We start from the raw sequence: 15229 nt of genomic DNA, 5'->3' as shown, positions 1-15229 counted from the left end.
GGTTTGACCTGTATATGGGCCTCTGAACGCTGGCACCTCTACTTGTATGGCAGGTTCTTTACTCTCAGTACTGACCACCAGGCCCTTACAACACTGTTACACACAAATGAATCTGGTCATAAGACCCTCAGGTTGCTGTGTTGGGCAGACCGTTTGCACCAGTACAATTTTAAGCATGAATTCACACCAGGTAGGCACAATTCAGTAGCAGATCTCTTATCCCGAGCAGTTGTGCCAACTGCAGTACAGCAGATTTGTGTCCTGGAGCCAGATCTGGTGTTTATGTTGCATTCTCCCCTCTCTTCTGTTATCTCTTTGGACCAGCTGCACCAAGCATCTAGAGATTACCCTATTTTTTTCAAACTTCGCTGTTTTATTAGGGATGGATGGCCCACCGCAACAGAACAGGAACTGATTCCATACTATAGGGTTAAGGACGATTTATTCTGTTGGGAAGATGTCTGTATTGCTCAAGGCCATCGTACTCTCATACCAGCAGTGCTACGAGCACAAGCCATTTGGGCATTGTTAAGCTGAAACAGCGTTGTAGGGATATAGTGTGGTGGTCTAATATAGACCGTGATGTTGAGATACTGGTAAAGGACTGCACTGCCTGTCTCCTCAGTGGCAAGTCCCCACCTAGTCCATCAGCTCCTCTTACTCCTGTAGAATGGCCACTTGCTCCTTGCAAGCACATTCAAGTCGACATTTGTGGTGAATTGCTTGATGCTCCACACCACGCTCGCTATCTCTAGATGGTGTATGATCTCCATTCCAAATGGCCAGAAGCCCTACCTCTTGCAACTGTGACTACCCATTTCATTATTAGGAGCCTGGATTACCTTAAGCTTGGTGGGGCTTGCCAGACATAATAACTACTGATAATGGGCCCCAGTTCACTTCTGGTGAATTTCATAACTATTTGGAAGAGAAGGCCATTGAGCACATTAGAACTGCTGTGTATGACCCAGAATCGAATGGTGGAGTTGAACGCCTCAACCGCACAATAAAAAATGGAATCCGGGCATACCTGACAGAAGGTTAGCAGTTTGAGGCAGCTTTCCTCCAGACCCTGTTACATTTTCGAGCAACAAAACGTACCATAACAGGGGTATCCCCTGCTTCCTTAATGTTAGGTAGAGAGCTGACTCTTCCTTTGGACCATCTTTCTTTGGGTAAATCGTTACCTGTACCAACACTCTCACAGACACAGGCCCATGTTACCTTTCAACAGCAGCGTATGCAGCAGCATTTCAGTCAGGCCAGAAAACCAAAACTGCCATTACTAAAGGAACAAGACTGGGTGTGTGTGTGGCTTCCTCGCCGTATCAACAAGATGAGACCCCATTGGTCAGATCCATTGCAAATTACTCGGCAGCTTGGACCAGCTACTTTTCTTCTGCAAGATCGTTCTAGGCGTCACACAAATAGCCTGAAAAAAGTCACATCACCAAGTCAGCTTCATCATGGCCCAAAGATGCATAGTCTGATGGCATGGGAGCCCCAAACAGTGGCTGGAAATGGACTGGCTGCTCCTCAATCACTTCCACAGGTTTCTAATGAGGTTTCACGTTCATTCAAGCACAGAAGACCTCCCTCCTGGCTTAAGGACTATGTTACTAAGTAGGCCTTCAATTTAAAAATAGTGAGGGGAAATGTGATGTCTGTGCAGAATTGGAATGTGGGCTGGGGGATTGGTTGTAGGAGGAAAACTGAAGTATTAGTTGTTGGTGTGGATGTTAAATAAAGAAAAGATAGTTAAGCATTACACGTGTGTGAACTGCTATTTCTGATACAACAGGCATGCTTTTTAGTAGCTAAATCCTAGTAAATTCTGATAATGGTAAAGTTGTTGTTGCAGCTCAACTCATGGCTGATATGAGGAAAAAATAATTTAACCTCCATATAATGTATTTCAGTATTTGGAAGATTATGTTAAAATATAGTGCAAATATTACATTTAATTTTTAAATAAAGCAATTTCTTGCAGTTTCTGACCTTCCATGACAATTAGAGGAAAGACAATAAAAATTCATATCCTCTGTTTCTTTATTCCATGGAAAAAGGTGCCTTTTTATTTTATGTATATTAAAGAGCTCTGTATAAACCATATGTGAATTGATCCTTTTCCCTGCTGTACTGAACATTAAACATTTTGGAGGGGCAGACATGTGAGAAGATTGAAGGTGAGGTTTACCTAAGTTATAAAAAGTACCTTATAGTTAACCAATTTTTAAATTTGTCTTTTTGACAGCTTGTCCAAAATCTAGCTTCATTTCAATCAAATAACATACTCTGAAAGCTTGAGAAACTGTAAGCCCAATATTAAAAAAGAAAAAAGGCGCAAACTTCAGTATATCTTTAAACACTTACTGTAGCTACTGTAGAATTGTTCAATACCTGTGAAAAAATATTTTGCACTATATATATTAAAATAATTTGCATTGTCTACCAAGAATATGATACGCCTTTATTCTCCTTCCTGTCTTCTGAATATTGCTAAATCAATCATTAGTATAATTAACCTTATGTGACCCTCAACAGACAGCTGTTCAATTTATTACTAACTTAAACAGTTTCTCAGTCTTGTTATAACAAAACAGCCAGGCTCTAATTTCCTTATGACATGGATGAAATGTTTAACACCATTACAGACAAAATATTTACAATGGAAATATTATAAGGGAGCAGTTACTTTATTGACATCAGCAGAAGAAAATGCCTTTCCTTCCTCTGAGTTGCACCCAAAGCTCTCATATAAGGTCAGGGAAGCAACAGTAAAAGTATAATCTGATGGTTTCCAGCACAACCTTTAAAATATTTTGAAATAATAATCACTGCAATTTTTAAATATATTATTTAATATATAATTTAATATTTACAGTATATGATATTATATAGTGTCTTTATATTGCAGCAATTTATAAATAGTAAGTTAGTCCACAAATCTTTTAAATATTACTGTTCATTAATTTTTAGTCTTTGAATTTTGTCATCTTCCTAGTCCTTTGAATTTTTCTTTGTTATGAAAAAGATTGAAATATACAGTAAATGTAGACAAATGAGATAATATATGTACTGTATATTAAATCAGCAAGTTTGCATTAAATTATGAAAAAAAAATCACAATTTTAATTGAAGATGTAAACACACGTAATTATAAATCTGATAAATTTATCTTGGTAGAGATACTGTACGCTTAGCAATTTTGACTCACTGCCGTTACCAAAATTAGGGTCTAAATTATAATAATGTTTCCCATTAATAAATACAAGTATTAGGTGCATTTTCAGCTTGTTTAGCAGGTCCCTCTTTGGAAACAATTAGTGTGCTGCTCTTGCTGCGTGCAGTACTTGTATATGATAACAACTTTATTCTTAAGGAAGCTGATCCCTTTTGAAAGATGGGGTCATCATTTTGCCACGATTTGTATTTTCAATCCAAACTGTTATTAAATCTGACATTTAATTTTTAAAAATTGGATTTTGCCTTACACATACTACTCTTTAAAGTGACCTTAAAAGTGCTGAAAATCCTGTTGTTTTGCTATGCTATTAACAATGCATGAAATTGGAATAGTAATTCCTTACTGCTAAGGTAAGGATATTGTACATAAGAAGAGTTTAGGTTAAATTGATAATAAAATAATGTATGAAAGGTCATGCTAATTTGAACATAACAAAGACTATAACAGTAAAAAATAATAATAAAAATATAATCTTGTCTGCAAAAATACACTATATACACATGATTTTTACATATGCAAATATTCAAACACAATCTTTAAAAAAAAAAAAAAAAATCCTTGACATATCTTCTTAATTTTTGGTATATATATTTTAAACATTTTCCTTAAGCAATTTCAGTCAATTACAAAATTTCAATAATGCCCCTTTCTGTGTTTTGCTGTCAGTTATGTAAATGTAGTATTTAAATTCATACTTCATCTGGTATGCCTCTTATTTATTATTTTATATTTGAACTAAAAGTGATGGCATCTCCCTTAGGTAATGTTACATTGGATCATCTTAAGAAATGAATAATTCAATGAAGTCAGATTTTGTAGCTTATTATTCGCAAAGTAACTACTTAGCCAAGGTCAGCAATTTTGATGGTATTGGACATCCTTTTCCAATTTTAACCTTTTAATATATTATATTATTTTATCTTTTGCCAAATTGATATTTTCTATGTAAAGCTTTTTTATGCTTTTAGAAAACAGTATAAAGGCATCAGAAATAAAAATAAATTAATAGAATTGTCAAGCACAGACCTACAAAAGTGCTCTTTTAATCACTGAACTAAAACATACCAAGAAACTAACTATTCTCATTAAAACCATTGTTTTTTCCTCCTTTACAAGGAATCACCTTCTTAAAAAATCTTAAAACTCACAAACAACAGTTTGAGACAAATGTGGAATGATATAGATGTAAACCATAACGGCAGGAATACGAGACAAAGATTGGCACAAAGGTTTTACTCTGTACCTAAAACTGCACAATCAACTACAAATAAAATAAGTGATATTTAGTGGGCAATTTAATGCTGGTTTATCTACTTGAAAGCAAACACATGTTCAAGGCTTAGAAACTAACGCAGCAAACAAGGGTATCCAGTCCACATTATTGAGGGGAATAACTAAGCACTCCTCTTGTTTATACTGTACTCCATAGGCCTTTTAGAAGCTTTCTTTGACTGGATAGCAGAAGTGTTGAGCATCAAGCAGCAACCACTGTGAACACAGCTGGGGTGTAATGGCCAGTTCACCTAATACTTTATTTTAAAAATGTTTATTTCATTGCAAATAAAAAAAAAAAAAACATTTTCCTTTATATCTCTCTTCCATTGTTTACAAACATAAAATGTATCCACATATAGATTACATTCTTACTACTTCTAGTAATGACAGCATTTCATAATGGGCCACGATGCTATTTTTTCTCAACTTCTGCATTGTAAGTATTCAAATCATGCTGTTGTGTTTCAAATAACAAGTTCAAAAAAATGAAGTTCATGTAACATACTTCTTTTTAACATGCACAAAGTACTTTTGCATGCATGTAACAGAGGATTGAAAAACAACTGTGCAGGGTGGCCGAGTTCTTTAATTGTTTGTGGCTTCCTTTCCAAGGCAGATTGTGTTATATACATCCTGAACAGTATAGAATTCTTTTTTATATCAGTCTAAATCATTACACAAGAGATTAGAATGTTTGTGAAGGAACCTAAAGTTTAAGTTCAAAGTTTATTGTCATGTGCACAGTAAGGAAACACGTTTCCCTGTACAATGAAATTCTTTCTTTGCTGTCCAAACCAAATGACAAAACCAACGTATAAAGATAAACATAAATAATAAGTAGCAGATAGATAAGTAACAGAGACAGCATAAAATATAACTTAGTAGTATTAGTAGTACCTTACTACTCAGGCGCTGACACAAGTGGCAGCCTTTCCAGCAGCTCCGTGTATGACTTTATCTTTCTACCTTTTTCTCTGTTTTTCTCTATTTCACTGATCACTCCTATCACTTTCTTTCTTTTTCGGTCCCTGGACACTTTTTACTACTTGGACATGGATTTTTACACGCCGAGACTTGTCTATTCAGGTAGTCAACTTAAAGCACTGAGAACAAAGGCTCATGCTGGTGTGGTTCCCTATTTTACCTGACGAGGTAAGAAGGTCATATCGTGGCAGCAGAGCCGGCGCTAAGATAAAAGCCAAGCGGCTAGCAAGAAAGTGGCGCTGCAAGCCTTCAGTGCCTTCTGTGATCCTGGGAAATGTGAACTCACTACCAAATAAGATTGACGAACTGGCTGCGCTGGTGAAAAATGTCAGGACTTACACAGAATGCAGTTTGTTGTGTTTTTGTGAAACGTGGCTAACAACTAACATCCCAGATGCCAATGTGGAGCTACCCGGGTTTAGCACAGTTAGAGCAGACAGAGACGCAAGTACCTGCGGGAAGCGGAAAGGAGGAGGACTCGCTCTATATGTGAATACAAGGTGGTGCAACTCTGGACATGTAAACGTTAAAAGCTCCACCTGTTGCAGCGACATCTAACTGTTGGATGTTAGTCTGAATCCGTATTACTTGTCCAGACAGTTTGGACACGTCATTGTTGTTATTGTTTACATCCCTCCTCGGGCGGACGTGGAGATAGCGGGTGAAATCATCCATTCCGCTGTTTTTAAACTACAAACGCAGCACCCCGAGGTGCTTATGCCTAATCGGTGGAGACTTTAACCGTGTGACGCTGGACAAAACATTACCTTCCTTCTCCCAGTATGTGGATTGTAACACCCGGGGAAATAGGACTATTGACCTACTGTACACAAACATCAAAGACGCATACAGCGCCACTCCGCTGCCTGCGCTTGGGAAAGCAGATCAGAACCTGGTTCTGCTTCAGCCTCACTACAAACTAAGAGTGAGGGAGCTACCTACAACCACACGATCATTCAGGAAGTGTTCCCCTGAGGCAGAGCAGGCTCTGAAAGACTGCTTTGGAACTACAGACTGGAATATCCTGCAGGGATCTTATAGTGAGAACATTGAGGAGGTTGTTGACTGCACTACTGACTACATCAACTTCTGTATGGACATTGTAGTACCAGTAAGAACAGTATGCTGCAATGCTAACAACAAGCCATGGATTACAAGTGACATCAAGGGCCTTTTGAACCAGAAGAAAGGCTGTGATCAGCATGAGATCAAGCGTGTGCAGAAGGAACTCCGAGTCCAGCTCATGGCGGCGAAGGAGCAGTACAGGAGAAAGCTGGAGCAGAAGTTGCAGAATAACAGCGTGAAGGAAGTGTGGGATGGGATGAAGATCATCACTGGCTGCAGCTTGAAGCGGGGTGCCACCATCGAGAGAGATGTGGAGAGAACAAACCAGATGAACAACTTCTTCAACAGGTTTGACCACCCTAACCCTTTTGTTCTCTTGCCGATTTTGTTGAGTTGGAATCGTGAACGCGGCTGAGAGAATTAAAAAAAAAAAAAGCTAACCTTTACAATTATCATAAATTACACTGGCTGTTACAGACTGGAATCAAATGCATGTTTTTATTCTAAAATATTAAGAATACGTGCAGCTCACTACTGAAAACGGACTCGTTCGGGATCGAACCCGTGAAGCTTTGATTACCAGTCAACAGTTGACAACGTTGTGCCACGGAGGCAGTCATAGTAAATGCGTGTCAATGTCGCACGCTAACGCACCTTTTTTTTTCTGAAAGTGTTTATTTGATTTTTGGACTTCATGCTTTATACATTATATAGTTTATACCTACATTTTGTCATTTACTACTAAAATATGAAAAATGTTTCTGTTTTAAAAATGTGTTTACACAGATTACTGTAGAAATGGAACACACATGAAATGCGTGTGTTCCAAATAACGATCTATTATTTCCACTCTAAAACTCCACTTCACTCCCAAATAATCAATCAAGGCATGAGCTGGGAGAAGTTCGTGCACATTCTAAGTCGGTGGGGGGGATGGAATAGCCGGCTGCTTGCAGCTTAGACAGACAGACAGACAGACAGACAGACAGACAGACAGACAGACAGACAGACAGACAGACAGACAGACAGACAGACAGACAGACAGACAGATAGATAGATAGATAGATAGATAGATAGATAGATAGATAGATAGATAGATAGATAGATAGATACTTTATTCATCCCAAGGGGAAATTCACATAATCCAGCAGCAGCATACTGATACAAAAAACAATATTAAATTAAAGAGCAATAAAAATGCAGGTAAAAACAGACAATAACTTTGAATAATCTTAGTGTTTATCCCCCCGGGTGGAATTGAAGAGTCGCATAGTGTGGGGGAGGAACGATCTCCTCAGTCTGTCAGTGGAGCTTGTCTTTATCGGCACATTTGGAGGACAAAAGACACTGGTGGAGAGGTGCGAACGGATTTAAGGTGGGCCGGATCTACGAGTTTTTTTGTAGGCTCTGGTAATTCTAGTGTTAAAACCTTCCAGAGATTAAAGATTGTAACTTCTACCTCCTGACACCAAAATGTCTCCAATATAATTTTGTATGGCTATTGTTTCTATACCTTTAATTTTTTGGGGACATTTATGATCTGTTTTATTTATTAGATGACAAACATTCACGTGTGAAATGAATGAACTGTTTCAGCTGGATTTAAATTTAAGTGTGTTGCACCATAACTTGTCCAGCAGCTATGCAGTAGTTTCAGAATTACACATATGGTTTATTGCTTTTACAGTCCCTTCATAGAATTATTCATACACTTTCAATTTATCAGATTAAAGCATGTCTTAAATAAGTAAATGTAAATGTTAATGTGCTATATAATCTAGCAGATGAAGGCCTCATGAGAAAATAGACATGAGATATGCAAAATATTTATTATAAAATCAATGGAAAAACATGTTTAGATTCAAAGAGATAATCAGAAATACAGTATATTGCAAATACTGTATCCAGACATGATAATGTAAAATAAGAAGCACATGTCTTAACTCTAAGGATATTCACTACGTCAATAAGTAGAGGAATGTCAATTGATTAAATGCAGACAATGGCCTATAAACTGCATAACAAAGTGTGCAAAAAAGAGTGTTATGTAACTGCAATGTTCTAGATATGGTGATACCAAATCACTGTCATAACACTGTGTTTTAAATATAGAAGTGAAAAATAGAAGGACACTTTCTGAAGAAGACAAATGACACAGATACAATTTAAGAAATTGACTATCCCGCTGAAATTATAGCGAACATCCCTCATTCCTGATACATTATTAAGCAAAACATTTGCATCTGCTCTCTACTCTATAATTTATGCAGTGTTATTTTATTCTTCTAATGTGTGCTACCAGTCAACTTTCTTTGGTCTCGCCTGGCATGTCAGTTCAAAATGTTTAAACTGCAGTCACAGTTAAGGGTATGATGAAGGAGGAAACTAAAAATAATACAAAAAATCCTTTTCCTGAAGATAATTGTTTTAATTAAACATATTATTTTCCTGCCAATTGTTGTTTTATTTAAACATATTATTTAGTAATAAAAAGCTAAACAATTAGAAAAAAACAGTCTCTGAAATAACGACTGACAATATCTCATCTATATTGCACCAAGTATATGTAATGCATGTCAAAGAGTTATTCTCATCCAGTACACAGCACTGCTGAACATAAAATAGAAAAGCATGATCAATTAAGCTTTGGGGAAAGTTTTCCAAAATGGTCTTGAAAGGTATGGGATTGTCGTGGTTGTCATCACTGTTTAAATACTAATATTGGCTTGACGATTTTGTAAAGTCAACATGTTCTTTAACAAAATGATAAAAAAAAAAAAAATCTTTGCCATTCACAATCGGGAAACTCAAGATGTACAGAGAGAGCTGCTAGGAACAGTGTGAGAATAACGTTTGTGATACAAATATGAATATTCAATAACTCTCCTAACCAGGTTTGAGGCAAGAGGACAAAATTCACACATTTATATGTAAATGCTAACAACATGTTATTTCATTTTAATATTATCAAATCACTGCAGATTGCAATTCAAAATGTAAATTAAACGTTTGGCTTAGGTTTGCAGGCATTACATGTTTCCTCATCACATTTTAAAATGTTATCCCTAGACACTGGGAGTGATCTCTTGAACTCTGATCCTTGCTGAAGACATTAAGAAATGTCATGTTCTTCAGTTTCAAGCAAGGTTATATTAAGTTCATATACAAGGAAACAGCAATAAATCTCTTAATAACCATAAGGAAAAAAACTAATTTTATTGTCATTGTGATACTCATTCTGTGGACATGCATTTCAGTTGTTTTCCTAATGTCTCACTATGGTTGGCAATCATTTAACTGTTGGCAGTCATATCGCATTACATAGTTAAGTGTTATACAGCAACTCCAAAAACAGCAGTGGCATATTATATATTTTGCATTACTAATGAGTGAAATTAACTTATTCTTTTTTTTAAAGAATGGTAATATTCAAATACTTTCAATAAATTGAATAATGACAATGCATTTGCCCAGCTCGGGGATTTGTTCCTGCCTTACACCCTGTACTGGCTGGGATAGGCTCCAGCAGACCCCTGTGACCCTGTGTTAGGATATAGTGGGTTGGATAATGACTGACTGACTGACAATCATTTTCATCAATGCTGGATTACAATTCCACACCCAGGTCACTGTCTACCTGGGTCTTTTACTGAATACTTTGTTTTTCTTTTCACATGGTAGATTATTTAGTAAGGTTGAGCCTCAAAGTGCTAAACTGTAGCCTTTTTTTAAATCTTGCATGCCTCATAAAGAAGCTGTCAAGAGGATTGTGAGATTCCTGTGCTATGCTAGTTTAGGGAAGGCATCCTGACCAATGCATCATACACAAAGTATGAATGGATAGAGTGCAGGTATATTTGTAGCACTGTGCCATTGTGGTGCTTGCAGATTATGAGTGTCCATATTTTCTCTTTTATATTGCTCTTTCAGGTAGCTCACTATCCTTAAAATGATCACTCACTGTGGCCACACAAGTTGGAATTCTTTTGCGACTTTGTTAGGTTTGTCTTTTTTAAAGGCTCCCCTGAAGCCTCTCATTTTTATCATGGAACGTCCGCTTGCTTCGTGAGTGACTGATCTCCAGGCTAATGCAAGTTGTCTTTTTTCATTATCCTGAGTAGGGTCATGAGGCAGCCGAAGACTATCTTTGTGGTGTTATGACTTACATAAGCTATGCACTGAGATTTGGGTGCCAGACAAAACTGGAAAGTAGTGTGTTAGTACCTGTTTGGTGTTGCGGACAGTGCTTGTAGTGGGCTGGCATAAGTGGCACTTGAAGCTTCAAGGGGTTCCCCAATCCTCAAGTGAATGCTAATGTATCGCGGTGCTCATAGATTCAAGAGGACCCCCCCACCTTCAGTGTCGGATTCTAATATACACATGCTTCAACCTCCAAGGGAGACCCCTTGCCCTTTCACGTAGAAGTAATAATGAATTGGGAAGAGGAACAAGAAGCTGACTAAACAGATTACTGACAGTAATTTGTTCCCACTTCAAGCACTGTTTACAGGCAAACAGGAATGTAATTTTACTTGTAAGCAGTGCATTGTTTTTTTTTTTTTTTTAAAGCCGGTGCCACTGTCCTCCTGCATGCACATTGTACACTGCAAGCTCACATTATAAATCAACACTCAGTGTTATGTGTTTTGTGTGACATAACTTTTGCATGCATGATAAGAAAAGGAAAAATATACACTATAGCCAAGCAATTATGTGTAACAAAGTGCATTTTTTTGATAATGCACGATAATTGCTTTTGATAATTGCTTTTCATGTTCAGAAGATGGTAGAAACAGAACAACTGAGGATGCTGTGTTTGAGTGAGTAATTCCAATTGAATGTCTGTATATTTGCTTTGCCAATAGATCATTTTATTTCTTACTTAAATGTATTCAGAGGAGTGCAGTGTTGATGTTCACAACTATTTGGAAAAGTTCTTTAATGAAACAAATTCTAACATAATATACAATGAGAACTCTTCACATATCCTTTCTTTTTTAAGAATAACAGAGTACATTGATATTTCACAAAACACACAATAGCACATCATTTTACATATAAGACTTTCGTACAGATTAAATAAGAAAATAAAAAACATCAAACAGAGCAAAAAAAAGTGAGGTCCAGAAATTGCCTAGGGGTCACCTTCTCAGTTCAAACCATCTCAATTGGTTCCTCTCAATCTAGAGGGGCAGAAATTCTACTCTGAAACACTCTCATACTGCTCTTCATTGTAAGGATGAGTGTCCAGCAACTTGTACTGAAAATGTTTTTTGACTCCCAATAATATGAACATTCATCACTAAACAGAAAAAACAGAACATATTGTTCAACACAAACAAATGTGGATTCTCCTTACCTGAATAGCTAAAGCTCTGGCAACAACGGCTCTAAGGTACTGCATTGGATCTTCTGGCCCTTCCCACTTGTTCTGCCAGTTAATTGGACACTGAATTGGATCAGAGAGAAGAACCAAGTTACTAAAATCAATTTAAATATTTAGTGACTATTAATTTAATACTTACACACTGAGGTTTGGTGTTCTAGTGTCAAGCAGAAATGTAAAAGACTAAGCACAGGATAATACGGTAATGTCCAACAAAGTGGCATGACAGAAGTGTTTATTTAAAAAAACAATTCCAAAAACTGCTCAGCATTTTTATAAGGATCCCTTGAATGATGGTGAAACAGAAGGAATAATGAACTAACCAGTTAAAAATGTCACAAGGAATTAGACAAAAACGACACAAGAAAATATGTTTCAGTTCACCTTGCAATTTGTACTCCATAAGAAATGTTCAATCAGCTTGAGAGACCGAAACCAAACTGACCATGAAGTATTGGTGAAACTCAACTTCAACAAAATGACTAAAGGTACTAGCCATTTACTCAGATTTTCATAACTCAGAATATTTAAAGCTGTTACATTGGTAAAAGTGATTTCCACTGCTATTAGCATGAAGAAACTATTTTTATTTAACATATTCACTGACATAGTACTAAAATGTACGAAAAATGTTTTAAGCCAAAACTGGAAGGATATTATAGGGTGATGATTTTATTTGTGGCCAAAGATTACTTTCTGTGAGTTAAAATATGTGAAGTACAAGTTTCTTGCATTTGTGGTTTAGAGTGTATGTTTCTCATTTCATATCTAAGTTAATATGAAAGCCAAAAAATGCTAAAATCATGAATCATTCTATTATATCTAGAACTGGACAACAATATGCCACGAGAAATTCACTCAGTCATACCTACAGTAGCGGACATGTACTAAGACCAGTCTCTTTCATATGCTACAGTCAAGAGTTAGGCCGCAAAATATGACTCAGGGTATGGCTACCCTTCATCATCAGTAAATGAACAAAATGCTTCCACTGTAGAGTGGGTGATAGTGGAGAATGTGAAGAGTGACAGTGCTAGGGATAGAACAAACTACAAGGATTACTATAGTTACTGTATGGGTCAGCTGAACCCATTCCCCATGACCAATTAAATATGATGAGTGTCATCTCCTGAAATGGAGCACAATCACCTGTAATGTTCCAAGAATAATCTTGAGTTAATGAATTCAGACTGAAAGAAAGCACTAAAGCTGATGACCATTTTCCTTTTGCTTCACATTATTTCCTTCCTCACTTTCCATATTCTTTAGACCTGGCCCCATATGACTTGTAGCACTTTCCCAATCCAAAGGGTATCTTCATTTTATGTACTGTGTGCCAGTGATGAAGATATTAACTCAAAGATGGAAATGTGGCTGCAAAGCAACACTATTTGAGTGGCACAAAAAACTTTGTGAATGTTATAACAAAATATATTACTATTCATAGGAATTTTATTGAAAAATACATTTTGCAGAGTTTTACTGTTTTTCTTAATTCTGTAAATCAGGCCAAGTACCATTTTTCTGAGCTGATCTGTACCTGAAATCCATTTACTGATTCCCTTGCATGGCTTTAAGTGCTGCATATGTAGGTATAAGATACTCTTTGCTATGTGATATTCTTAGGCCAGGTTTATACTTCACATGACACGATGCGTGCTCCAGTGGACACTACTGCTATGCAAGCATTGTACTGTTCAGATTTGAGAATGTACTTTACATAAATCTGGAAGATTCCTGCGAGATATCATCATGTTGAGTACAGGTTTGGCTTCGCTGTGTTGTGAAGTCCCTGAAACACCCATTAAATTCCGAGGACACCTTGCCTCAATATCTCTGAAAAGGATGTTTAATGATTAAATCAATCAATCCAGGGATGTGCTCACTCCTGCAAGCATTGGGCACGAGACAGAAACAATCCCTGGATGGGGCATCAGCTCACTGCAAGGTGCACACAAGAACATACATACATGTTTTTGTGAGTAAACTGGAGCACACTGTGGAAACCCACCAAGGAATCATGCAAACTTCAGGCTGGGAACACCAGGGACGTGACTACCTGCGAGGGAGACCGTGTCACCACAACATGTATAATTATTATCAGTTTTCGTTATTTAAATGAAGTTAACGACTTATCTGAAAAATGCAACATACATACTTTAATGCATTTCATCATGAAAGTGATATCAAGTATAAATCAAAGGATTCCAAATGTGCAGAAAGCTGGAATATCATAAAGTTAATCAGTTCTGTGGGGCAATAGCTGCTGTCAGGTCAGGAGGAAGCCCCAGAAGCACGTAGCAATTAACAACTGGGTCGGTTTTAAGATGACGTTTACGACAGTCTACTTTAACACTAGAATCCCTGAAGCCTATGAAAAAACTCGTAATCCTGGCCCACCTTAAATCCCTTTGCACCTCTATAATCAGCATCTTTTGTTTTGTAAATGTGCCAATCAGCACAAGCAGCAAGCAGACTGCCATCCCATTCCCCACACCGCCGGAGTTCATCTTAAGCAAAAAGCTCTCCCAGTTCAAGCCTTGTTTATCTTGGTGTGATGTGCCTGGAGTTGTATAGGGTAAATAATATATTGTCATTTGGAACACATGCATTTCATATGTGTTCAGCATCTAGAACGATCTACGTTTTGAGTAGTGAACTGATCTTATTGTTACAATTATACAAAAAAAACACATTTGATTTGAGTCTGCAATAGCCAGTGTAAATGTATGGTACTTGTAAAGGTTAGCATTTTTTTTTTCTTATTCAGTTTTATTCTCTCGCGTTTACGCTTCTCCCGATCTGACACTGCTGTTTTCAAGAGAGACGTGAACTCAGATGAGGATGAGCAAGGCATGCAGTGCTCACCAAGGGGCAAAGTTCTATTTGTGATTATGTTTTGTTATGGTATTTATATTACAAAAATACTGTATATACAGGGAGTCCCCAGATTACGGACATCCGACCTACGACTTACGAACGAGGCTGCAGATGCGACGCATGTGCCTCAGTATCTGCCGCTCCAACATCTTCGGTCTGGGGATGCTGCAAGTGGTGGCTGGAGGGGGGCAATTTCGCTGCTCACGCAGTGTAGTGTCCCTCGGGCAGCTCCTGGCGGCAAGCGGTGACCCATGGTCCATAGTCACCGGCGCCACAGCTATCACTCGTGTGCAGGACGATGGTTCGCTGCCTGCCCACTACGCCACCACAGCCACTGTTCCTGACTGGACGCAGGCTGGATGGAGTGGAGGGGGGCGTTTCACTGCCCGCCC

General features: G+C 37.6%; 1 protein-coding gene across 1 annotated transcript in view; it reads right to left on the bottom strand.

The window, feature by feature from the left end:
• Positions 1-15229, bottom strand: part of LOC120523157 (cytoplasmic dynein 2 heavy chain 1) — a 417821-nt gene that overhangs the window by 44732 nt on the left and 357860 nt on the right. The window contains exon 86 of the mRNA XM_039744175.1: positions 11931-12020. Coding sequence (XP_039600109.1) covers positions 11931-12020 — 90 coding nt within the window. The remainder of the gene's footprint in view (positions 1-11930; positions 12021-15229) is intronic.

The sequence above is a fragment of the Polypterus senegalus genome, chromosome 2 (genome assembly GCF_016835505.1).
Source record: "Polypterus senegalus isolate Bchr_013 chromosome 2, ASM1683550v1, whole genome shotgun sequence".
NCBI classification, from domain to species: domain Eukaryota; kingdom Metazoa; phylum Chordata; class Cladistia; order Polypteriformes; family Polypteridae; genus Polypterus; species Polypterus senegalus.
Note: the sequence above shows the minus strand (reverse complement) of the source record. Positions and strands in the feature narration are given on the sequence as shown.